The 26264-nt window shown below is 44.9% G+C and overlaps 1 protein-coding gene across 1 annotated transcript; it reads right to left on the reverse strand.

Annotated features, from left to right (window-relative positions):
• Positions 1–417: 417 nt before the first annotated feature.
• Positions 418–26264, reverse strand: LOC103725072 (sodium/glucose cotransporter 4-like). The gene is given in 17 exon segments (XM_008822304.1): positions 418–626; positions 3619–3795; positions 7650–7869; positions 9291–9459; positions 11091–11116; positions 11118–11242; positions 13374–13481; positions 13920–14055; positions 14266–14421; positions 14553–14602; positions 14883–14963; positions 15793–15898; positions 17076–17240; positions 17556–17608; positions 17611–17659; positions 23564–23635; positions 26103–26264. Coding segments are annotated over 17 exon segments (2064 nt in total).

Consider the following 26264-nt stretch of genomic DNA (forward strand, 5'->3'; position numbering starts at 1 on the left):
GCACCTGCCCCCAGGCTGTCCTTGTTGCTCACTACAGAGCTGCAAGTGTTTAGGTTCTTGCTTGTTGCTTTCAACTAGTCTTGTCTCTCAAGCTGGGCTCTAAACTCCTTGGGGAGACTTTGTGCAGGAGTGGGTGTGAGAGTAGAAGAAGAATTAGAACTGTGCCCAGGAGTGTCCCTGGTCTAAGGACTCTCTTCTCCCAATACTATCTGTCATCTCAATGAAATTTTGCCCTTTGTCCCTCAGTCCTATGGAATTGACAGCCATGGCTCGAGAAGCAACAGAAATGGAAGGCCTTCCTCATTAGACTCATGCTACAAATACATTACTGCGCATTGGGGGGTGGTGTGGAGAGAGAGGAGAGAGGTCAGGATTGGAATGAATTTAGTCATTTCAGCTAAAGCCAGGTCTGTGCAGTCAAGCAAAATAGCCCCAGAAGAAGATGTTGATGGCCAGCAGAAAGATGGCATTGATGTTGCAGATGTTTCTCCAAAGTGGTTCCTCCGCAATGCTGGTCAGCTTCTGTTCCAGCACAGCCTTCTCTCCTGAGCTCAGGGCTTGCTGTTGGGCCTCAGAGATCCCACAGAACCAGGCCCAGAGCCATTTTCCCCAGGACCCGTGTGAACCTGGGTGACAGGCCAGAAGGGAAAGAGGAGAGGAAAGGGAAGAAGAAAGGGTAGAGAAAGGGAAGGTTTGGGTGGGGCGGGCAGGGCAGGTGGGGATGGTGAGAAATGGAAGAAAGCAGTTGGTGCACATGAGAAGGTGCTTTGTACAAAGCACAGTCTGGGTGCTGAGTTGGGTTCCTAGGGTGAGTTATGTTTTTGTCTGTAGCATCCAAGTAGTGACAAGGCAGAAGCATCTCATTACAGGGGATGGTGTGCATTGGAGGAAGGGTAGCACCATTCATCCCAATTTAGAGCACTGAAGCAGATGCAGAATGAGGACAGAATGGGAGCCTATCTCACCCCGGAAGGGGAAGCATTTAAACCAGACAGGCTCCTTTCTCCTGCTGTGGGGCCCAGAACTGTGCTGTAAACCAGGACCGTGGCCAGCTTGACCCTCAGCCTTGTGAGGCCATGTGTAAATCACTCAGCTTCTTTGAGTGGCATGTGAGAATGGAGGTTGAGCACACTGCAAAGGTTACCAGTTCTGAGTCCAGGAGAGGCTATGTGGAGATGCATAGGAGCACAAGGAATGCAGCCAGACTTCCAGTAGTGTAGAGACAATGTGGTGCTAAGGTACAAATAGCACACCACACAAAAGCTAACCTTAAAATGAGTGATAAAGGAAACGAATCATTTCAAAGATTTTTTAAGTTAGTATAGATAGCATATTAAAAATAAAATTAATACAAATAGCCTTCATTGAGACTGATAAGAATGTATCAGAAATTTAGAGATAGTGGGAGATAATGGGTTAAGTACAATCATAGTGTGTCAGAGACAGAGGAATCTGGATGTGGAACGGCTCCCCTACTGTAGAGGAGACAAAACACTCTGAATCAGAGAGACCTATTTCAGTAGAGCTGCACTGAAAGCTAATAATATGACTTCTGCATTCTGCTTGTGCTGGACTTATTATCTCTTTGCATTCTCCTCATGGCTTTCTGGGGCAGGTGATGTACAAGGCTTTATGTGGTAATTCACATGTTCTGAGAATCCATGCCACCCAAGTAGCTGTTAAGCAGCATTCAATAACTTATAAACTCTAAATCTGGGGTCTATTTACTTGTTTAAGATTGACTCTACTGTCCTTTAATATTTTAAAACTTTTTTTTCACTTTCATAGGAACTCAGATTTATAATATGTGCCCTATGTCTGCCCATAGGATTTTTCAAGGGGCTTCTTCTTCTCTGTCTTGAGATTTATTTTATGAAGAAAGAGCCACTGCACGCAGCAGACACCTCCCCTGTCTCTCACTCCTCCATGCGGTGTTTTGTGATGGAGCTGGGGGTTGGGGGAACAAGAACACTATTTCTCTCATTGGACATCATGGCTGACTCAGGTCTCCTTTTCTTCCCTTGGAGGTAGCTGCCCACCAGGAGCAGGCATTCCTTTGTGTCTCCAGGAACTGCTTTGGCCTAGACACAGGGACCAGCAAGAAGTATCTTTCTTAGTAACTGTAAGTCTGTCTAGTCCTGGAGCCCAGCTGTTGATTTTCCCTTGGTGAGACAGTTCCTTCCCTGTCCTTTTTACTTGCCTCACCTAAGCAACCACTTTCAGGATGATCTTTCCAGGCCATAAGCTTTATAGGGGCCAGAATTGGCCCTCACAGTGATGGGGAAACAATTTTGAGACCCCAACATTATGTACATGGGTCATAAAACTTGAAAAACAGACATGAAGTTACATTCTGCCATGCAAAATACACCTAAAGGTAAGACCAGGAAGAGTGGCTTTGGCCCATGGTGGTACTTTTGAAGAGTGCATCTGTGTTTGATTGTGGATATTTGTGAGAGATTCTGCCTGCTTTTCAGATAGCTTGTAACAGTGCCCCCTTGACTGCTGTAGCCTGGAAAAGAACTTTTAAGTCATAGACCCAGGTGGGGCTCTGGAACTCATGGTGTCAGTAACTGTTGGCCAGGAGCCATTTGTCTAGCATATGGTCCTTGATCAAAGTTGAAGGGCCTCAAAAGATGGGAGCCCGTTCAAGCCTGAGGGACAATATAGGGCCCAGATCCAGCAAAGGCAAGAGAACTAGTTGAGAATTGGCAACCATGTAGGTCCAGCAAGGGGCACTGCTAAGCTTGTCTGTGCTTAGTTCACTGCAGTTAAAGGTGTGAGTCCCAGAAGCTGCTGCAGACTAAATCTTTTTCTGAAGTCTGGGGGAACTTTGCACAAAGAGATGCAAAGCAGCTGCCAAAAGAACTCCGAATTCACCCAGGCACTGTGACTCTCCCTAGCTGAGGCTAACACTTAAATTTTATTTAATTTCTACATCATAAGGAAAGATGAATTCATTTTGGACTTTAACTTGTAAGTATTGTGACTTATTGCATTTAAAAATTTCCTTGGAAATATAACAGAAAAAATATCTCTATAGTTTTGGCATGCTGCCTTTGGGGTGTCTTAATATTAATATTTAATCTCACTACAGGAAAGCTACCTCCACATTGTATCTACAACTGGCACATTGTGTCTTAGATTTAATTAATATATTCTTTCAACACAGTTAAGAACCTCTGGGAAACCACTAGCAGCTCTAAGAGATTCCAAGGAAAGTGGCTGTTGTTTTGAGGTATTCCTCAGGCAACAGCACAACTACATGGAGCTGCTCTCCTGCTTCTGTTGTGTGGTTACAGGCAGAATCAACAAGACTAGTGGGGAATAGATAAATAAGTAGAGACAGGGAGTAGGGTGGCTGCTTCTTGGTCATGCCTGATGTTCCCTTCCACGTGGAGGAAATACAACCATCAGTTATACCTCATCAGTTATGAGGGCAGTATTTTGACTCTATCTTTGCCAATAGTTCAATAATCACATGGAAGGTGAAAGGATGGTTGTGACTGAGGCTTACATCCTCAGCTACTCCCAAATGGGACCCTGGGGAGTCCTTGGCATAGTGTCTTTTCCCTCTACTCCTCTGTGATATGGACTTCCAGCATGCACTTAACCTACCTCTTGGTTGTTCAGGCTCCTGGCTGGAGTTTGCTGTTGCTCCACCTTCTTCAGGGCATCCCCCAGCTGCACTCTCTGCCAGCTCTGGAGTGCTGTCCTTCTCCTCCTTCACACTCACACAGGTCTCCTTCTCCAGCTCAGACAGGGGACAGTTACATGTCCAGGCGAGCAAGCTGGAGGTAAAAGAAACTCAGTTTGAAACCAGAGCCTCTGGAGGAAAGTTCTGCTGTAGAAAGAGATCTCATCCATGGAAGGCTGTCAGAGCAACAGCAATTAGGGTAAGGAACAAGGTGAAACTGGGGGCCAGGGACTGGGATCTTGGCCCTGGTTGCCCCTTTCTTAAAATGTGAGTCTTCCTTGAATACCTATTTTCTGACAGACTTGGCCTGGGTGCTGGATTAGAGATCTGAGTCAGGAATTCCCTAGCTTCTTGGAGCTCTTCACATTCAAACTGAGGGAAACAAAGCTAGACAGAAAGGAGGTGCCTGACCATAAAATAAAAACTGGGCTGGGGAAATGGCTCATCAGTTAAGAGAAATGGCTGTTCTTGCAGAAGACCTGGGTTTGAATCTCAGTGCCCACATCGTGGCTACCAGCTGTCCAAAACTCCAGTTCTAGGGCATCCAATGCCCTCTTCTGCCCTCTGCGGGCATTGTATGGCACGGGTGCACTTGTGTACATGCACACATACACGCATACACAGAAAATAAAAAAAATAATAAAATAAAATAAAAAACTTTGAAGGTCAAGCAGAGGAGTTGATACCTGAAAAACCAAAACTTATAAGCCATGCAGAGTAACTGCAGACTTTAGACAAAACAAAGAAATTATAAGTTCTTGGATTTTCAAAGACCCCCCAGAGTGAATTGAAGGGGTTCGACCTGGAGGCTGTTGAAAAGGGAAACAAGAAATATTAAAAGAAATAGCAAGTGCCTGAGGAAAGAGGTCTGAGGGCAAAGCGTAATTATTTATTCATTCATTCATTTATTTATTATGTATTTATTATTTATTTATTTATTTATTATTTATTTATTTAGTTTGCAGTGCTTTCCATCAGACCTCTAGGGCCTTGTGCATGTTAGGCAAGTGTTCTATCATGGATCTACCTCCCCAGCCCTTAGGGGATGTTAGGAGACCAAAACTTACAGGATGTAACTTATGGAATGATCAAGTGAAGAAGAGGAGAGAGACTACCATGGCTCTCAATTACTTCTTGGATGATGATATAGCTAATTGAGCTCCCTCCCAGGAACTGAAGACAAAAAAACAGGAGTGAGTTTGGAGGGAGAGAGAGAGAGAGAGAGAGAGAGAGAGAGAGAGAGAGAGAGAGAGAGAAACATGACTCAAAGAGAAGGGAACTAAGTGTTGATGTGTCTTTAATGTTTCTGAGACCATCAGAGAGAAGAAACAAATCTCATGCCCCTTGAATATCCCTGGTGGCTTTTCTTCTTCTCTCTTCTTTTTTTTAATATTTAAAAAATTTTTATTTTATGTGTATGAGTGTATTGTCTGCATGAATTTAAGTGCACCCCTGTCATACAATGCCCGTGGGGGTCAGAAGAGGGTGTTGGATCCTCTGGAACTGGAGTTACAGAGGGTTGTTAGTCACCATGTGGGTGCTGGGAATTGAACCCATGTCCTCTGCAAGAGAAGTCAGTGCTCTTAACCACTGAGCCATCTTGTCAGCCCCCTCTTCTCCCTTCTTTATGATCCAGAGGACTAAGCATAACAGCTTCTCTAGCTGATATCAATGGTGTTAGACTCAACCTGATGACATGACTCTGAATGTCACCTTTAACAAGATTCTTCCCCTGCCCAGGCATGTCTGTTACATACAGAGCCAGGTATCCACCCACCCTGTTCCACTGTCTACTTTCTACTATGTGGTCTTCAGTGCCAGGCCCAAGGGTGTTTCTGTTTGGGATCATAAAGACCTGAGAGAGTTCTCTGCTCATCCATACCTCTCTATACATTTTACTTTATACTTAAGATTGTACACAGCTAATAGCATGCAGACATCATCTCTTCATGTTACCAGGAGTCTGTGGATTTTGAGTTTGAGTCTTGAGAGAGTGTTTGGCAAGAGAAAGAATTGTGTATCATAGAAAGCTGTTGAATTCATAGCCCAGAGACATTGTAGGGGTGAGAAGGGTTATATGTCGCAGATTAGTTTCTAAGGAATAATTTTTAAATGACAGAAAGAGAAGCCCATAGAGAGTTCAGAAAATAACAGAACAAAAACCAAAACAGGAGAGAAACAGGTCAGAAGTGACTAGAAGAGAAGTCTTCTGGGTTTAGGAAGTGGTCAGTACTATCTAGTCTCAGAATTCACTTAAGTAAGATAGTGACAAAGAAGTGGTTGTAAGTTTTATCAACAAGATTATGAGTGACATTCTGGGGATGACAGTGACTGGGACAGCAGTGGATTGAGAAGAGGTAGGTAGGAAGTGGAGGGTGGGACTGGAGACTGTTCTTGTCAAAAGCCTGTTGAGAGGAGGAGGAAGAGGAAGCAGAAATAAGTAGAGGACATTCAGGGATGAATTCTAACTGGGATTTGCCTTGGTGTAAGGAAAGAGAAGTCAGACAAGAGAGAAGCTAAGGCCTCACCAGCAGGAGATGAGTGCTGGAGGGGCCATTGGGAGAGCTAGCCTCCATTGCTCCTCAGTGGGAGCCTCTTTTGTTTGTTAGCACTCTAAGAAACTAATTCATTTCTATTTTATACGTAAGTGTTTTGTCTGAAGGTATGTAAGTATACTACATGCATGCAATACTCATGGAGGCCAATAGAGGGCATGGATCCCTGGGAACTGGAGTTTCAGAGAGTTGCTGATCACCATGAGGGAGCTAAGAACTGAACCTGGGTCCTCTGCAAGAGCAGTCAGTGCTTGTTACTGCTGAACCATCTCTCCAGCCCTGTAAGGCCATTTTTCAAGCTCTCAGGTACCACACAGATGAGAGTGACTTTTAATGTTCCATGTTCAACTTCTGCCATAGGCCTGTTAGAGGCTGGATTGTGCCTTTCAAACTTCCTATGTTGAAGTCTTAGCTCTCAGTACCTAAAAATGTAACTACACAGAGCTATAGAGATGGCTTAATAGTTAAGAACACTGGCTATTCTTCCAGGGGACCTGGGTTCAGTTTTTAGTACATACATGGTAGCTAACAACCATTCTCATTCATAACTCCAGTTCCAGGGGATGTGACACCCTCTCCTGGTCTCTGCAGGCATTGTACCTATGTGATGCATTTATATACATACAGGAAAAACACTCATTCACATAAAAATAAATAAAAATTAAGAAAGAGTATAACTTCACATGGAGACACAGGGAGAAGATGGAGTTAAACAATCACAAAGAGCAGTTTCAGAGGAAAATAATCCTGCTGGTTTCTTGATTTCAGGCTTCCAACCCTTAGAATATGGAGATGGTACCTTCTTGGTGCTTATGCTACCCAAGCAGTGGTAGATAGCTACGGTGGCCTTAGAACACTAGTAAGACTCTAGAGGGAGAAAGATTTCCATGGGTATTTTTCATCAGCATGTAGCGGCTGGGGAGTCAGTCAGCTTGGGAGAGTGGGGCTGAGCTCTTAATCTTGCAAGCTGTCTGGTTCTTTTCTCTTGTGCTTCCCCCTCAACCATTAAGAAAAATCTCTACTTCTCTTCCAACATCCAACTTAGAGAGTCCTTGCCAGTGTACCTGCTCCTGGACCCTAGTGGAGACCACCTCTTCTTCTGTCCTTGGCCTCTCTCCTTGAACCTAGTCCTTCTGTAAACAGTGTGTGTTGGCATCTATCTCCCTTGGAACAGTTGCTGGCAGGGACCATTCATCTTTGCAAGCCCAGCCTAGTACCTGACACACAGTGGATAGTCACTGAGTAACTGAACTGAATGAGTTCCTTTTCACTTGGGAATTCATAAGACAGTGAACATGTGAGACCATACATAACCTAAGAGAGTAAAATTCCTGGTAGGGTTCCAGGCATTAGTAGTAGGGGTATTATTTCCAGGGGCTTCAGTCTGGGCATGCCTCTTGCCTTTTCCTCAGGAATGGAGACTGTGCAGAGGCTGACTGTGACAATAACGACGGCAGTAAGTCCACAGAGAAGGAGAGCAAAGTACAGGTAGTGAAAGTCTTTCAGAACAGCTGGCCTCCTGTCCATCTCCCCGCAGGCTGGGGCAGGGTATGAGAACTCCAGGATCATGCGCAGCAGGCCTACTCCCAGGCCAAACATGAGGCCCCAGAAAGCGCCCTAAGGACAGAAGACAGTCATAGTCAGGGTAAAACTGGTAGGAGGTTGGAAGACCCTCAAAGCTAAGAGACACTACTCCCACATCTCCCTCTCACTGGTTTATTCGTGTTTGGAAAGTTCATTTAGTGACTTCCCCATTCCTGACTTAAAAAAGACAGGCAGAATAATGTACGGAAATGTTTGGTGTAGACTTCAGAGCTGCACTAGGGTTGAGATCATGGCTCCACTAGAAATAAATGACTTGAAGCCACTGACTTGAGTATGCTGGCTCAGAGTTTTCTTATGTGCAACAAAAAGGGAAACTAGTAAATACTGTCACAGAGGCTCAATGTTCAACTAGAATAGAATGCACATTTTTCTATTATGCAAAGAATGCCAGAGTCCTTTATCAAATTTCTGTTATGATAAATCAGAAATTAGAACAGAAGCCCACTTCTCCTTTTGAAAAAATAAAGTTTCTGGGACCGCCCATTAATTATAGCTCCATTTGTCCCTAATCTGTACCTGTTCCTAGTGTGTATGAGTCAGATAACAGATTTTAAAAATGATATGACTGACTTCAACACTCTAGAGTAAACAAGAGAATCCAAAATTCAACTGGGTTTAGCAGTGTACTGTTGTCATTGGCAAGATTAGACCTCTGCAAGTAGAAGATATCCTGCTTTTAGGGGGCATCAAAGAAAAGGTAACTTTGACATCCTTTGTCAGGACATTGAGCTCTTATACTGGTTGTGGGGAGTTCTGGCCATGATGTTCTTTAACTCCTCAAGGTTTGTCCAGCAGATTTTGACATGCCTTTTCTATTCAGGGATGTAGTCAAGGTTCCCATCCCATCACCTCTACCTTCTTCCTACATTTCTGTCATGTTTCAGTGCAGTTAACAGGAAAGATGTGCATGAAGCACCCCCATGAGCTCACATGGAATCATCACTGTTGTGTTTACTGTTTTTTGGCTTACACATAGGTTACAGGAAGATTACAGGGTTAGAAATGGAACAGAGCCTGGAGAACCTCAAACTGTCTTGCACGTTCACACAGTCTCTTTTGTCTAGCACATTCTTTCCCAACCACTAATCCTTTACATGTCACTTCTCACATCACTAATCCTCACATGTTACTTTGTTACTTCTCCCTCTCCCAGGAGTCTCTTCACTGATTTTTAACTCCCCTGTATACCACTCCCCTTTGCTATCATTGCTTATTTGGTCATCTCTCTTCCCTGCCTATCCAGGATGGTGGATCTATGTAAACCTTGTAAACGATTACACTGTTTATTAGGTGAGTGAAATAATCTTGACCTGATGCTATGGGAAGGAGGTGAAAGCCAAGAGGGGTTGCCCAAGGTTCCAGAGACAAAGTGAGTGACAGAACTTCATCTACAACCTCTGTTGTGTGAGAAGAAACAGGGATGCTGCACTCACAGGCTCTGTGATCCTTTTTCAGAAGATGACCAGTAAGAAGAGGGCAGTGATAAGTGGGGCCAAGTAGCGGGTGACAGACTGGATGTAGTCAAAGAGCTGCCCACTGTTGGAGCTCTGAATTATAGGGATCCAGAGGATGCTGATGACTACCAGAAATACCACAAACATCCTGCAGAGAAAGCACATGGGTATAGTGGTGTGAGGCATAGGAATCAGGAAGGAAGAGTAGACAGGTGAATGGTCCCTGGGCCAGAGAAGGGCAGAAGGTTAGAATCTCAAATTCTATGATGTAGGAGTTTAGAGTTAATACTAGAAATTGGAATTTCATAATTAAAAAATGCATATTTCTAAAAACTCAGTATTTATATATTGAATGGCTTCAAAGTTGTGCCACCCACCACTGATAAAGGACTAACCCATTCCTTCTGCCCACCATCCACACAGCCAAAGGTGGGTCTCTGCTGAGGGTATCTTTCCTGTGCACTCATCCTTGTTTGAGCAGTGCCCTTCTCTGTGCTCACCCTGACACACTTCTCCACCTCTTCTCTTGGCCCCCTCTCAACTGATCCTCACTCAGGCCAAAGTCCCCAAAGCATTCTTTATGTCTTATCTTATAAATACATGAACAAATTGATGAAAAACTTTCCTTGGATGTGTTGGATGCAATAATGCATATGACCAGGAGATAAAGCTAAAAGCACACTGATTGATAATAATTTGACAGCAAAATTGGGCAATTGTTCTAAGACAAGTGGTGCTGCTTTTTGCAAGGGCGCTTGTCCTCTTCTCTTTTCACTCCCATTTACCTTTCCTCAGGTCCCATCCGAGCAGTAACTACCCATGTGTCCTTCTTGATGCACATCCCCTGTGCTTCTTTTAGATGTTATATTGGTCAGTTCCTGGGTGAGCACAGATGGACAAGATGTATTTGTCTATTAGGGCAAGAAGCACCTAGGTGAAAGGCACAGTGAGTATAAACAATGCGATATCTAGGCCAACACACCTATCCACCAGAGAGGTGGGAATATGTCTTTTAACTCAGAAGTCTGTATTAAAATCTTAAATTATGAAGCAGAAAATTCAGAAAGGGCCCCATAACCATATATAAACTATAAATCCCCAGTCTACGGAGAATAAGAAAAATTACCCACCAAGCTGTGCTTTAAGTATAAACTACTGCATGCAAGGTAATGTTCAAATTCTATAGCTTAATGTTTAAGACTGTGGACCATTTGGTGACAATTTGCCTGTGGATGTCTCCTTTGAGACAGCACTTCACTGTGTTTCCTGAAGTTCCTCCTCCTCATTGTGAAGGAGCATTGTGAGAATTGGGTTAGCTGACTCTTCCTTGTGCTCCCATTACAAATGTGAAGCGTATGTTTGGGAGCATGTCTGGCAGACTAGATTTATTATTATTCCCATTATCTTGGTATAATACCCAAAGCTGGTCCAAAAGACCCCAGGGGGCGGTGGGTGAGCTAGGCTGATGCTCTTCCCATTTAAACTTCACCTGGTATTGCTCACATGTGTTGTTATCATCTCTTACTCTATTGGTTCAGTCCAAGAGATAGTTAAATACGCAGAGAATAGATTTTTCTTCCTATTATCCTGAAGAGGGAGTGCAGAGCAGGGAGGGGCTTAACAAAAGGGCATATAGAAAGTCAGCTGCAGATCCCAGTGTTATGACTGCCAGTCTGGGGTCTGAACCAGTCATTCTTCCCAGGAAGAAGGAAGAGATGAAGGGAGAAAATTCTTTAGGAAGAACGTGCTCTGGAAGGACAAAAGGATGGGTCAGTGCACCTGCCTACTACCATCAGTTCTTGCTCTTGTTGCCTGCTTGCAGAAGCGCTGCCACACATCAATGGCAAAGAGGGTACTGCTGCTGTTGAAGATGGAGGTGAGTGAGCTCATGAGGGCAGCCATGATGACAGCAATCATTAGACCCCGCAAACCTGGGAAGAGTCAAGGGCTGAGTGGATAGCTGGCTGTTTAAAGTTTCTGTTAGGACAATGGAGGTTGCAGCAGCGTCACATCAAGCCAAGTTTGGAGTGAGGATGGCATGAAAAAGGGTTAAGGGTCCCATCTGCCACAGATACAGAATGAAGAGATCCACGGTGTTAGAGGTGTTCAGGCTCTCTCTGCCTTGTCTGTGGCCTTGGGTGGCCTATCTGCCTTGATTTCTTTCTTGATACCACAGGTATGAGAGTCAAGATCATAAGAGATTTTCTGCAGCCTTCATATTTGCCTTGGTTTCATAGCTATGAATGATAACAGACCCCTGGGTTTGTGGAGAAGGAGGTGGTTGTTAATCACTTTTAATTTTTAAGATGTATTTTCTTCATTTTTAAAAAAGTGTTTTTTTCCACATTGTGGTCATTAGCTAAAGCCCCAGCCTGGGAGGCAGAAGCCTTGGGTTGTTTCTTGACCTTGCAGGCAATTAGTTAGATGGATGATCTTTAGACTAGAAGCTTTCTCTTTCTGGATACACACACACACGCACACATGTATGTATGTATGTATGTATGTATGTATGTATGTATGTATTTGATCTTTTTGAGACAGGGTTGTAGCCCCAGCTGTCCTGGAACTCACTAAGTAGACCAGGAGGCTTGCCTTGAACTCACAGAGATCCGCCTGCCTCTGACTCCCAGGTGCTGGATTAAAGGCATGAGCCACCAAGCCCAGCCTATATTTTTTTCTGGACAGTGGGAAGATTGGTAGAGCCTGCTGATATCTGAAATATTTGACTCCAGTGACCAAGCTTCTGGAAATATGACTGTTCAACCCTAGCGAGATGACATGAGCCCTGATCTCACCCAGGTCCTCTCTTTCTCCTATCTGCATGCTTAACCAAACCCTAGATGCCATCCTGGATGCCTCCTGGGAACCCTGGCAGGCATTTTGTATTCAAGAGTTGTAAACTAAATGTCCTTGCTCCCTCTGAACCTTGTTTCTGTTTGCTAATAAGACCTGTCTGGCCCCCACTCCTGAATTATCTTAGACCCTTCTTTAACCTCACCTCCTTCCTTCTCCACCTTAATTGCCTTGCCCTCGCTGGCTTCCACCATCTCTGCTGTTTCTTTATTCTCATTTTACCAGAGGGAGAGCATAACTACTCACCCAATGCCTTCTAGTTCCTTGGCTCAAAATCATTGCAAATCCAGCTTTTAAAGACCAAGGCTTAGAGCCATCTTTGGGCCTCTGTATTTCCTGTCCTTGATAAATAGTAATTATCAAGTCCTGCCAATTCTATTTCACAAATATTTTCAAATGCGTGCTCCCCATCTCTAAAGATACTTATTTGTCAAGTCGTTAGTGCCACTTTCTTGGACCATTGCAGACCTTACAGTGATGTTTCCTTACCCCCCACACCCCTTATCCAGCCTGTTTCCGTACTGAATCCTCTATACAATGGTCCTTCCAAAGCATAAATTCAATCATTAGTTCTCTGGCCAAAGTCCGCCAGTACTTCCATTGCCCTAGGAGAAAAGGCTGTGCTCCAGAACCTTGTTTGGCCATGACATTCCCATGGGAAAGTTGTCTTCAATGGTCCTTTCTGCTTGCTCCATGCACCTCATGCTCTCTCTACCCTCGTCATTTACTTATGCACTGTCTCTCTGGAATGATGTTTCCCATGCCTTCAGCCTTTGCCCAAGCATTCCCTGTGACTTAGCTCTACTTCTCCCCTTTCAGAAGTTCTTTCTGATGTGTCCCAGGCTGGGGCAATGCTTTTTTTATTACCTCCTGTCACCATGTCCTATACCCTTGGTGAGTCCAGATATAGCCCTTGGACACTGCATAAAGCCTGAGAGCAGGAACTGGTCTCTTACCTCTGCACCTCCAACACCAAGACCACATGGTAGGCATCTTAGAAATCCTTATGGAGTGTGTGCGTGTGTGTGCGTGCATGTGTGTGTGTGTGTATGTGTGTGTGTGTGTGTGTGTGTGTGTGCAATCTGGGGGGAGGCAGAGGTGGATCTCCCCCTTCCTTCTTTTCAGCTATTTGTAATACAATCAATCCTGGGTAGTGAAAATTGAGGGAGGTAGATGGGAGTGGAGAGGGGTGGGGTAGATGAGACTCACCCACAGGCATAAGAGCCATGACCAGTTTGGGGTAAGCAATGTTGGAGCATCCCACTCGGGTCCCATATACTCTCTGACAGATATCAGGGTCCACACAGGAAACCTCATCTGCAGAAGGGAGAAGTGTGATCCTGTGCTTCTTCAGGTTGGCTCAATATTTACTTTCTAATACTATGGGAATACATTCACTGGAGAGTCCAACTTAATATAGATGGCCAAATGGCAAGTGGTGTCTGATCTGTAGGTTTCTTGACCATAACCCTGCAAAGGTTGACTCCTTTGATAAAAGCAAATATCCTTGGAAGGAGCCAAGAATGTCTTAATTTTTTTCTGCATACGTGAGAGAAGAAAGCCAGAATTGCATTCAGATATGAGTTTCTCCTACTCAAATATTTATTAGAGGTATGATTTTAAAAGTCTAAAATGTGTACTATGTTCTCTTGATAGAGGAATCTTGCCCCTGCATTGGTCCACCTGTTCCAGGAGCACCTTCTCTGTAAATCTGTGCAAGATCCACAATGGCCAAAGAGTACAAAGAATTCTTACCTGGAAACAGGGCCCGGCTGATCATGCCAGGCATGACGATGAAGAACACAGGGAGGATCTTCAGGTAGCCCCCCAACACCGAACCTCCCTTGGCATGTGACAAACTCTTGGCAGAGAGAGATCTCTGGACAATCACCTGAAAAGTCAGTAATGGGGCTGTGTACTGGGACACTTAGGGGCTTAGCTCAACACAGGTAAGCCCCAACACTGGTCACTTCTTGTCTCTACTTTGTATCAGGAAGATGTCCAACTCTCTATGCATCCATGTATCTGTTTTTGGTTTATTTGTTGACTTTTTTTCAGTAACCTCCTGGTAGATCCAGCCATGTTTGTCTGGGAACATTACCTGATCTGTAGACCAACACCATGTGGCCAAGACTGTGAGCCCAAAAATGAGACCTGGCCAAGGGATATCTCCATTCACAGGGTCGTGAAACATGTGGAAGGAGTCAGGTCTTGGGAGATGGCAGGTGGTATTGGGGACTGTGGCATTAGGGATGGCCTGCAGACTGTGAGCCCAAAAATGAGACCTGGCCAAGGGATATCTCCATTCACAGGGTCACGAAACATGTGGAAGGAGTCAGGTCTTGGGAGATGGGAGGTGGTATTGGGGACTGTGGCATTAGGGATGGCCTGCTTGTATAGCTGCTGCAAGCCTGGATACCAGCCCACTTCCTGAAACCCTGTAGGGAGAGACACAGTGGGAGACAAGGCTCTGAGACCCCACTGGGCCCAGCTCTGCAGACCACGTGTATTCCCAGCTCACAGGCCCATGTGAGCCCCTGGGTTTGAACTGACAAGTAGGTTTGGAATAAGAGAGGGCACTGGGCCTCAGGCTCAAAATTGCTTGTCTGGAGAAGTGAGAAACTTTATTTTATGGAGGCATGGATTAGAGAATAGATATGTCTGTGCTCTAGAAAGTTCTAGAGGTGAGGATGAGGTGTATTCAGGTCTCTTCCTTACCCAGAAACATAAGGACCAGGGCTACTCCCACCATGATAACAGTCTGTAGAGCATCTGTATAGATCATGGCTGTGAGACCCCCTGAGGACCCAAGAAAAGGTTGCATCAGTCAAGCCAACAAGGTGTTCTTCTCTGGGAGCCCACCTTGTGCTTGGCTACACTGGGGGAGGGGAGAGGGAAACTAGAGAAGACACATAGCTCTCTTAACAGTGGTTAGCCACAGGCCCTTCTCCAAACCTCACCCTCCTCTGCCCCACCCAGAGAAGATGGAGGCAGGTCGCAGACGAGTGTGTTCTGATGTAGATCTTTCTGTCCCTTGTGTATCACACCATCAAAAGTCTGCTCTTGTCATCAGTATTCCTAGGCTCTCTGCTTTTTCTCACAGAGGCATTTAAGTGGCCCCATATTTCAAGGACAACTTAGTCATAAGTTATTCTGTCTTGGGCTGGGGTCCCAGGGTACCCAGTCTTATGTGAAGTGACTTGGAGGAAACAGGACAGGGTGTGTCTGTGACCCTTCATGTGCAGCTTACAGTAACTCTGACCCAGACAGTAGTTCACTGATCTCTCACCTGGTCCCCTGTGTAGTTCAGCCCTTAGTGGGACTCTGAGTGCCTCTTCTCCCTACCTCTATCTGGCTTTGATTTCTCATTTGTGCCCTTTCCACTCACCTTCCTCTCTTCTACTCTCTCTTACTATCCTCCTCTATGTGATTTGATTTTCTTATTTTATATCTCTGTCTTGGACCCCATTTGTCTCTGTCTCTCCTCATACTACCTCTCTCAAGATTAGTCTCCCCTGTCCTTTGTCCATCTTTCTCTTTTCAGTCTTTCTCTCCATGTCTCTGGCAAGTGGAAACTTCCCTCCCTGCTTCACTGTCTCTGCCCAGTGTGACCTTCCCCTTGTCGTACCTGCTATGGTGTAGACAGCTGTCACCACCAGCAAGATCACTGTGGAAAGATAGAGGTTCCAGCCCAAGGCCAACTGGATGAAGAGGGCTCCAGAGAAGATGTCAGTCTGCAAAGAGCCAAGACCCACAAGTCCTGCCACCCAATGCTTCTGGGATGGCTGCTCATGGGTGTATCACCTATCTTTACCTACCTGTCTTCACACCGTGAAGACAAGGCTGCAGAACCATGCTAACAAGTATGGGCTTGACTCTGAAGAGCCACACTATGGAGTGAGCTTGACCTTGCAGACACAAAGGGTTGGTAGAGTTTAAAGTGAATCAACACTGCATAAAGCTTTGAATGTAAGAAAAGATTTAACCAGCTAGCCCTGCTAGCTTTGTCTGTTGGTCATGAAAGGTGGGGTGAGTGGTGAAAGTGGAAGACGGAGGACATGAGTTGGAGATGGTGAAGACGAGGACATATGGGAGGAGAGACTAGACGTCCACTGTTTCTGGTTGCTTTCTGATGCAGCAGAGGTCCACCTGGCTGGCTGCTCAGTGGGCCCTAGTGCATGCACCCATGAGTTCTGCATAATTCACATGCTTGGGCTATTACAGGGCTTGAGGTATAGACTTTACCACAGCTGATAGTGTTGGTGGAACAAGGGCCCTTAATGTTGTTTCATTCCTAGATCTGGAAACTGAAGAGTTGGTAAAGTTGGTTCTCTTCCCTTCATCTTATGCTTTGTGAGCCCATTCCATGACTGTTTACAAACTGATTACGAAGTCTATAACAGGATAGTGTAGAGGTGACCTAGGGTGTGTTAGGGGCTTAAAACTTCAGTTCCACTTCCAGAATAAACCATCTGTGTAGACAGACCTATTTGATAGGTGCAGGTTTGTTTTTTGAGTTTAGACCAATAAAGAGACAGTAAAGACCTTTCTGACTCTGACATTCTGGGCAATTAATAAGCAATTGCTGAGTGAAGAATCAGTTAATGAAAAGATGAGTGACTGGACTCTAGTTTGATAGTTCTTTGAATGCAAGCTCTGATATTTATCATTTATCTCTGAGTGCCTCACTGCTGGGTAGGAACATGCACTAAAGGCATGTAGATACATATTTCCTTCCTTCTATTCTTCATTTCATCCACACACTCATCAGTTTTATTCCTCTCTTTCCCTTCATGCTTGTTCCCCTCCTTTATCCATCCATCCCTTCCCTTATCCCTCCCTGCCATCGAGTGTCATCTTCTTCTCAGCACCAAGCCCATGGCAAGGAGGACACTTTGGAATAGTACCCACAGATATCTTGGTGAAGATGTAGAGTATGAGAGACAGGACTGACATGTACACCTGGATCCTCTGGCCCCCAAATCACTTCTTCAGGTACTGTGGCATTGTAACCACACCAGCTGCAATATACACAGGGACAAAGATCCAGCCTAGGGCCAGGAGCAGGAAGGTTGCCTGGGAGAACAGAGAGGAGGTGTCCAGATTGTAGACAAAGGTGCAGAGGTGACCTCCTACCTGGAGGCAACACATGTTGTGGAAGATTCCTGAAAAGGCAAATAAAGGCCCTGGGACCTGATCACAGTCCTTCTGGATAACCTCAGATGTGTCCACTTGTCTTCTCCAGGACTTTGTTTCCTCATCTGTATAATGGTTCACTGTGAAGCTTTCCAAGCACCTCTAAAATATCTATTATCCCTGGGGCCAAGAGTGGGGGTGGGGGAGGTAGATCTGACCCTTACCACTCCAGAGCAGCCAGGTCATCTTCCTTACATTCCATTCGAAGCCTCCAACAGCAAGGCCTCCAGCAGCCCCTGTCCCAGCAGGCCAATGAACAAGCCACTGCCCACATATCTGGACATCAGAGATGCTCCAGTCTGCAAGGCACAAGTGCAGTCAAGGGTCAAAGATCTTGTTTAGTCTGAAGCAATCTGGTTCGGAATCAACAACAGTGAGGAAGAGGAGGTTAGGGAATGCCCTAGGGACTTCAATTTCTTTATCCTCTACAAATATCTGAAAGGAAGGGTATTAATCTTCCCAATTGATGGAGGAATTAGTGTTAGGAATGATGATGTTTCTGATTCAAGGTCACTCTGAAGAAGTGGCAAAGTGAGACAGAAGGGAAGCCAGGAGAGGGAAGTCCATGAAGGAAGACTAAATTCTGACACTGGTGCCATCAATCTAAGGGCATTCAGAGATAAGGATGCTGAAGGGAACAGTAGAAGCTCTCACAGAATGGATGGGAGAGAGTCTACCCCCCAATCCCTAGCTCCTGAAGACTCCAGGGGAAGCCCAGGAAGAGAGAAGAACTAAGAGGCTGAGCCAGGGCAGGGCAGCATCTCAGTGTGTTCATTTTTCTTCAGAACAGTGGCTGGATGCTCGAAGACATTAGAACGTAGCAATAATGGCTATGAAGGCCAATCCTGGGTGTCAACTTGACTGGATCTGGGATTAATTGAAATGAGAGAGATCTTAATTGGATCATCTGAAGATGGAAGACACGCCCTAAATGTGGGTGTTACCGTCTGATGGCAGCCCCTATAAAAGACAATGGCAGAGGAGAGCACCTGGCTTCTTGCTGCTTGCCTTCTCTCTTGTGGTGAGTTTGTCTTGCTGCTGTAGACTGAATACTAGCTGTTCTTTTGGAATTCATCAGACCTTCAGTACCACATTGGGACTACTGAGCGACTATGGATTCTCAGCTTCTCCAGTGTGGTGCAGCCATTATTGGACTACTCAGACTCTATCCTGGGAATTAAGCTGATAAATCTCCACACATATATATCCATTCTACAGGTTCTGTTTCTTTGGAGAACCCTGACTAATAAAATGATAATCACAATAATGATGGCTGTTAGTGCTTATGCAGCTTTGTCCCACACCAGGTAATGTTCTCCATATTAGCACATTTAATCATCACCACAGTCCAATAAGGTTGGTGTTATGTTTCTGTGCTTTGGACCAATACCTCCAGAGATTCATATGTTAAGGGCTTGTTCTTCAGCCCATAGTACTGTTGGGAGATGGTGTGTCCTTTAAGAAATGAGGCATCTTTTATGTATATTGTCATATTTATAAATAGGGATAGTTTGATGTTTTCTTTTCCTATTTTCCTTTAATTTCCTTCTCTGGTCTTATTGCTCTCTCTAGTGTTTCAGCCACTATAATAAAAAGAGTAGGGGTAGTGGGCAGCCCTGCCTTGTTACTGATCTCAATGGGGTTGCTTTGAGGTTTTCTCCATGTAGGATGATGTTTTCTGTGTGTTTTTCATATAGAACCTTTATTATGTTGAAGTATGTTCCCTCCAGTCCTATTCTCTCTAGGACTTTTATTATAAAGGCATATTGTACTGTGTCAAAGGCCTTTTCCACCTCTAAATGGGAAGTCTTAGGCAATTGGGGATGTGTCCTGGAAGAGAACTGTGAGACCCTAGTCTCTTCTTTTTCACTCCTTAGTCATGAAGTAAGTGATTTTGTCACATATTTCATGCAATTTTATGATATTTTTTGCCACAGTCCCAAAGGCAATGGGGCCAATCAATTGTAGACTGAACCCTCTAACAGTCTGAACCAGAATAAACCTTTTAATAAGTTAATTATCTCAGGTATTTGTGACAGTAACAGATAAATGACTAACATATTTTTTATCCCTAATTCAGTGATGAAGGAACCAATGCCTACAAAAGTAGTCTGCTCAAGTCCCATAATAAATGAGCACCCAGATGAAGATTCGCGTTCTAGCTGTGTCGCTCCTGCAACTACTGAACACATGGTGGATGGTACCTAGTAAGCACACTCAGTGTTCTCTCTTATTAGAAAATAAGACCCAGACCTAGGAGGATAGAGGACCCAGGATGTGCTGTGAGGCTAGAAGGAGGCCCAGGGGCCTTTGGGGACAAGCAGACCTGGGGACCAGAAGAAGAACTCTGCTACAGTTTTGTGATTTTAAGAAAATCACTTTCTTTCATAAACACTTTCTTCTTCACTCCTAACATCTAGGGACTCACCTCCTAATTTCTTTTTATCAGGGAGGTGTTGGGAAACAGAAAGTGATTAGAAAGGAGGAGTGAGAAATTCAGAGAGGCAGCGGGACAGTTAAAAAGCACGAAGAAAAGAGGTCTAGTGTTGCTCAGGCCCTGTGCTACACACACCCTAACATATGTGTGTTCAAATCACACACACACACACATACATGGACACACATTCACAAACTTGCATATGGACGCAGATACACAAATCAGTACATGCATGTTTTGCTCATAGAAACTCCCATACATGCATTCATACAGATACACTCACATACATCCTCATACATATTCACATACACTCATACATATGCACTTACACAAATATACTGATACTCATACAACACTCAACCCATGCATGCTCTCACATACACACATGAACATGGCATCTTACATGCATGTACATATACATTATCACATGTATGTGTGGGCACACACCATACACACCACACACATATGTATTCACACATACACGTATTGTCACTCTTTCAAGGGTGTTGGCAGTGCTGCACCTCATTGGAGGACATGGGACTTCCTACAGCAGAGAAAGAAGACTCCTTGAGGAGCATTGAGATCTTTCCCCCTTGCCTTATCTAGGTTTCTCTGCTCTTAACTCGGAGACATCAGCAAGGTCAGTGGAAAGTCCAGGGCAGGAGAACCACATGGGCCTCTCTGGAGCTGAGAAGAGGTGGCAGCTACTCTTTTTGCACTCAGCCTTCCACACATACACTGTTCTCAGAACTGGAGAGTTACCCAGACACACAGATCTTGAAGGGCTGGACCAAGCTTTCTGAACCACAGGCTCTTCCTAAGACCAGCCACAAAACCTAGACTCAGGTCTTAGCTGTAGGAGGCACAGCTCAGAGCCCTGATGCAACTTTGAATATGCAGCATATTCTGCCACACATGAGAGTGTTTGGGGCACACACAAACATGGCAGTGTCCGTCAGGGCACCCGCTTTGTGCTCAGGGGATCTGTGTCTCTTAAACTCACAGCATGATGTGGAGCTCCACCTTTGCAGGTTCTGATAGCAGTCAGCTGAGTTCCTGGGCATTCTTTCTAACTGGCCACAAAAGCCTGCTCTGTTCTGTTTCTTTCTCCTTGACGTACTCATTTCCAAGGCCGTGATTATGAGATTCCAGCCAAGCCGAAACATTCTCAAGTATTTTTCTTTCTCTTCATGAAAAGGTGGCTGGAAACATCCATGGTTTGTCATTGTCCCCATGAACTTCCAGGCCACAGACTCCATCATACCAGATGTGATATCATGCTGAACAGACCATGGGCTCCCTGTCCCTAGTGCTTCCTGGTCTAAGTATCCCAAACTTCCAGAGTACCCTGGAGGCTACTTGGGTTTCCTCTACCTTGAGAGGGCAGAGCATGAGCAGTGTGGACAGGAAAGATGAGCAGAACCAAAAATAGAGGTGGGAAGATGGCTGGAGTTATGAGTGTGAGACTGTAAGACTGAATATGTATGAAAGTTGATGGGAGAGTGCATGTGCCAGTGTGTGCAAGTATTGTGACTATTGGACTGTGTGAATGTGTGTGTACTGCCCTAGTGTGTGCATGTGACTATGAGGAGGGTGAATGAGAAAGAGCATGGGCAGGAGGGTGTGTACATGAGCTTGATGTGCCTAGATTTGTGCATAGTTTCAGTTTCCACTGGGGCTGAAGACTCCATAATTAGTTTTCCAGGCAGAGTTTATCTTCCTTCATCCCACTTTTGGAGGAATAACTTAGTGTTTGAGGATTAGTAGAAATATGGAGTATGGGCTGATGGGACAGATAAGGATTCACAGACATTCGGGAATGATTTATGGAGAAGGTTGAGGGTTTATTCTTCTTGCTTCCCTGTTACTTTACTATTAAGCATTTGTGTCACTTTCCCAATGAAATCATGCCAACTTCCCACCCATCTCTTGTATGAGACCCAGGGACTTCTTCAAAACTCTCACCAGCCCCAGTGCCGCCTCTAGCCAAGGGTTTATAAGTCTGTTTACAAGTCTGTGTGTCTTGCCTCAACTCTGAGTATCTCTAAAACAGGAAACTCCAGATCTTTATCAATAAGTTCAGTGCCTGGCATAAGGCTCACCTTGAGACAGACCAGAAGGATTCAACTTTGCCCAGGGCATTTAGGTAGAGGGGTAAGCACTACTAAATGCTGTTAAGAACATTTACTTCCTGGGTCTTCTAATTTTTTGTTGTTTCCTGTGAATGAGCAAAACTGTGGAGAGAACGTGCTACCCTGTCATTTGAGTGACAGCTTCCCTTCTGCTTGACTGCCTTGATTGGGTAGCTGTCAAGCAAGCAGCTCCTTTTTGAGTGAGTGGTGAGACCATTATGGTATTCCAGGTGCTTTGAACACTTCATGGATTCACTGAGGAAACTATACTCCAACATCAAGGAATGCTGAAAGTACAGCCCTGCTGAAGCCACAAAGTTCTGCTTTGAGAGATCTTGTTGTACTTATGACTGCTTCAGGAAACCTGTACCAGATTTGGAAGACTACATTTTGGGCAAGACAAGCCTTAGTGAATGCTAGATGACCCTACACTTCCTCTAACTATATTTACTTAGGTAGGACAGGAATGGGTCGCACGTACCTGGTGGCACAGAAAAATCTGGTAGTGGTACAATGTGAGGATTGGGACTGATCCTTATGTGAGCTTGTGACTATTCCTTATATAAGGCGTGTGATTGGTGGAAATGGAAGAGAGGCAGCGGGACAGTTAAAAAGCATGAAGAAAAGAGGTCTAGTGTTGCTCAGGCCCTGTGACACATTTCTTCTGGCTATAGTAGATGATTGTTCTTACTCCTTTTAGTCTGAGAATTTTCTGTCTTGTGTACACCGCACATACCTGCTGCATCTCAGTGCTGTAACATTAGGAATCATATAGTCTACTGCCAAGGGACTCTTTGCCTGCTTGTGGTCTTTATTACAGGTGGAGCAGTCTGCATTGGTTATATGAAGAGCAGATGTTGGACCCTGGAGCACAGATGCAGCACTGATAAGAAGGCAACTAAGAGTTCCAGAGAACCCCTGGGAGCTAAGGGCCCTGATCCTTAAAGCTCTATGATACAACAGTAGGCTGAAGAGTTATAGAGCATAACTGAGAGCAGAAATTGGAAGAAGCCTAAAATTATAATGGAAGCACTGAGAACCTAAGAATGTGAAGAGCCAAGATGGAAACCGAGAGCACAGGACTGTAAATCTGGGTCACTGGAAGTGCTGATAACTTCACCATGACTTCATTGGAAAACGTTGAGATAACCGCTAAGGGTTAAAGAGCTAAGGACCCCAACACTCGAAGCTCAGAAACTGTCAGCTCTTGGATACCGGCACATGAAGATCATAGGAATGATCTTCAAGCACTTCAAGCAACAGCACTCTGGCTCTGAAAGCTGGGAGCCTGCTTCTATAGATGTAGAGTTACTAGTTTCTGAGTGTGGAATCCCAGCTCATAAATTTCTAAAGTTTAGTGCCATCAACATTAAGCTTTATCTCTGATTTCTATGTGAATAAAGCAAAAGAACAATTAGTGCACCATTTGTGACACAGGTAAGAGGCACCCAGGGGAGACTGCTCAGGCTTCTGGGTAGGCCGTGCCAACAGAGGAGCCCAGAGTCAGGAAAACCAATGGGAGGGTGTTGCCTGGGTTCAGGCAAGAAAACATGAGAGAAGAATATGGGTGATCAGGTGAGAGAGGATAGCTAAGAGTCTCTACCTTGTGAGAGAAAAGGGGAAGGTCAAATCACTGGCCACCAGCTCATCAACTTCCCAGCCAGGAAATAGCCTCCAATGGTCCCTCGGCTTGCACAGATGGATGACTGGAAAGGAAATGTAAAGATGTCATTACTTCTCAAGTGTCTCTCTAGGCCCTGCCCTTCACTCCTGATTGCCTGCATCCTCCAGTATAGGCACTGTGGGGACATAGGGCAAGAACTGAGGGAGAACAGAGCTATTTAAGTGTTGATGGTTTCACCATTTTTAAGCTATGGGTGTATGGGAGAGTCACTGTCTCTCTACAAGCTCTGCTAGGGATGCTGTGAAAAGCAAAGGAGGTAAAGGATCTTGAGGGTCTTCATGAGTAACAAAGCACTGTGCAAACATTTGAGGGGTCATTAGGATTTCCTTAATCTTCCCTCTGTCAGTGACTACTTGCAAGAGGTGGTTTGGAATCTTAGTTTCAGGTTGTCAGTGACCCTTTCTCCTGAGCTGGTCTTTCTTCTTCCCAGTCAGACTCCCACATTGGACACTGTGGTACTGCTCTGGCCCTTATATACATGGTCTCTGGCAGAATGTACATGGGCCTTGGGCAGAATAAAAAGCTCTATTTGTGACTTCCCTTGACATGGCCTGAACTCAGAATCCTAAGTGGTGAGCACTGAGCCTATGGAGGATCTTGGAAGGAACTAATAGGAGTCAGTCAGCAATCTGTTTGGGAATGTTCTCTAAAGAGGAACAGGCATATAAGAGATTTTCCTGGGAACATGAACCCAATCTTAATCAAAACACTAACAGGACGGGAGAAGGGCTGATAGTTAAGCTTTCTCCAATTTACAGGTCTTGATATGGAGAAGAGGTTGTAAGTCAGGTTAAAAGTAGCTAGAGATAGGTGGGCAGGGTGTGATGAGAGTCTTATCACCATAGGCAGTGGGGTAGATGTGTTGTGGTTTTCTTCAAGGCTCACATACTAAGTACCCAGTACAATATTCAGAAGTGGAGATTTAAGGGAATGATTGAATCATGAGGGTTTTGACCTAATCCATAGATTAATCTACTAATGGATTCATAATTGAATGGACTATCAGGAAGTCGTAAGAACTATAGAAAGACGTGATTAGAAGAAATGGGTCCCCAAAGGAGTGTCTTTGAAGGGTGTGTCTTGTCCTCATAGCATTTTCTTTCCCCCCTCTCTCTACTTCCCAGCTTCCACGAAGTGATAAACTTCTTCAGTCACATGCTCTTGTTGCCGTGATTTTTTTGCCTTATCACATATCTGCTGAAGTAGGGTTAGTAGACCACGGGCTTAGACCTCTGACACCCTGAGCCAAAATAAATCTTTACTTTCTTAAGTGGATTTTCTCAGGTATTTTGCCACAATAGAAAGCTAGCACAGGGGTAGAAGTTACTTCAATGTGGACAGCAACAAGTCTCTGACCAGATCTGAGATAAGAGAAGTCTTTGACGGAGAGAAAGGAAAAGGAGAAAATCACTATGGAGTGATACACACCATGCATACAGGGCCTGATGCTTGTTAAGCTTTGGCTTGAACTGTCCTGTATTTGTCACTTCTGATGCTCTTGGAGGCAACAGGAGCAACACAAATTCATTTTACACATGAGAATATTGAGCCACAGGGCAGGAAGGGCCTTGTCCAACCCATAAGGGAATTGGGGCTTTTTTAATTGGCTACCTCCCAGGAACTGCTAAGCCTTTTCTGCTCACTTCTTACTCATACCAGCCTTGTGAATCAGGATCTCTCACTCGCCCTCACAGAGGAGAACACTGAGGTCTATAGAATATTTCTGATAAGCTGAGACTCAGGTCACAGTTTGCCTCCCAGCAGTATGAAATTACTAAAAGTACTTAACAGTAGAAACTTGTGGTGATAACAATAGCTGTTTATTGCCTGCCACCTGCATGCCAGGCACTGTGCCAGCTACTTATATGTGTCCTGTCACTGAATGATCTTAACTTCCTACAGTTGAACTGCAACCACATGGGAAAACTAAGAGGCTTCTTCATCCTGGGACTACATGACTCTGACTGCTGGAGTTGATATCCAAGTTAGGATTCTATGATGTCAACACCTTGTACCTGCCCACAGCAATGTGAGTTACTATGAGCAGAGGGGGCCATAGAATCTGGCTGATGATGTTCCCTAAGATTATATGAGCCTGAGCTCCTTGTTCAAGACACTGTCAGGACTGGAGGAGTGCTGGTGGTTGAGTTTTCTCTGAGCTGAGAGTCTTGAGGTAGAGAAGAGGAGGGTCAGGCTCAAAATGGTTGGATAGGTGGCATATGCATAAAGACAGGGAATTGGGATTGGGGGCGCTAGGCTTACCTGCCTTTGGCTCATTTTGTTACCTTGGGAAAAACACAGAACTCTCTGGGCCTCTGTCACCAGTGTATGGAAAGCCAGGTTGGGGAGATGATGATTCCTGGAGTCCCATCCGTGTCACCTCCCTGTGGCAGTGTATTCTGCTTCCTTTTTTCACATTTCTGTCCTCAGCTCAAGACAAAAAGACCACTCTGCCTCTGTGCTGGGACCCAATCTCAGGTTTTACTCACCCAGATTCCCACAGCAATGATGAAGACAAAGTAGATGCCCACCACCACAATGTCATAGACGTGCAGGCTGACTTCAGAACTCAGTAATGAGTTTGGCGCTGGATCAGCTCTAACTCCACCCTTTGAAGCTCCACGTCCCATTGTTGCTAACTCCTTGCTCAT

The sequence above is a fragment of the Nannospalax galili genome, unplaced genomic scaffold (assembly GCF_000622305.1).
Source record: "Nannospalax galili isolate Female #2095 unplaced genomic scaffold, S.galili_v1.0 scaffold1709, whole genome shotgun sequence".
Classification (NCBI taxonomy): Eukaryota; Metazoa; Chordata; class Mammalia; order Rodentia; family Spalacidae; genus Nannospalax; species Nannospalax galili.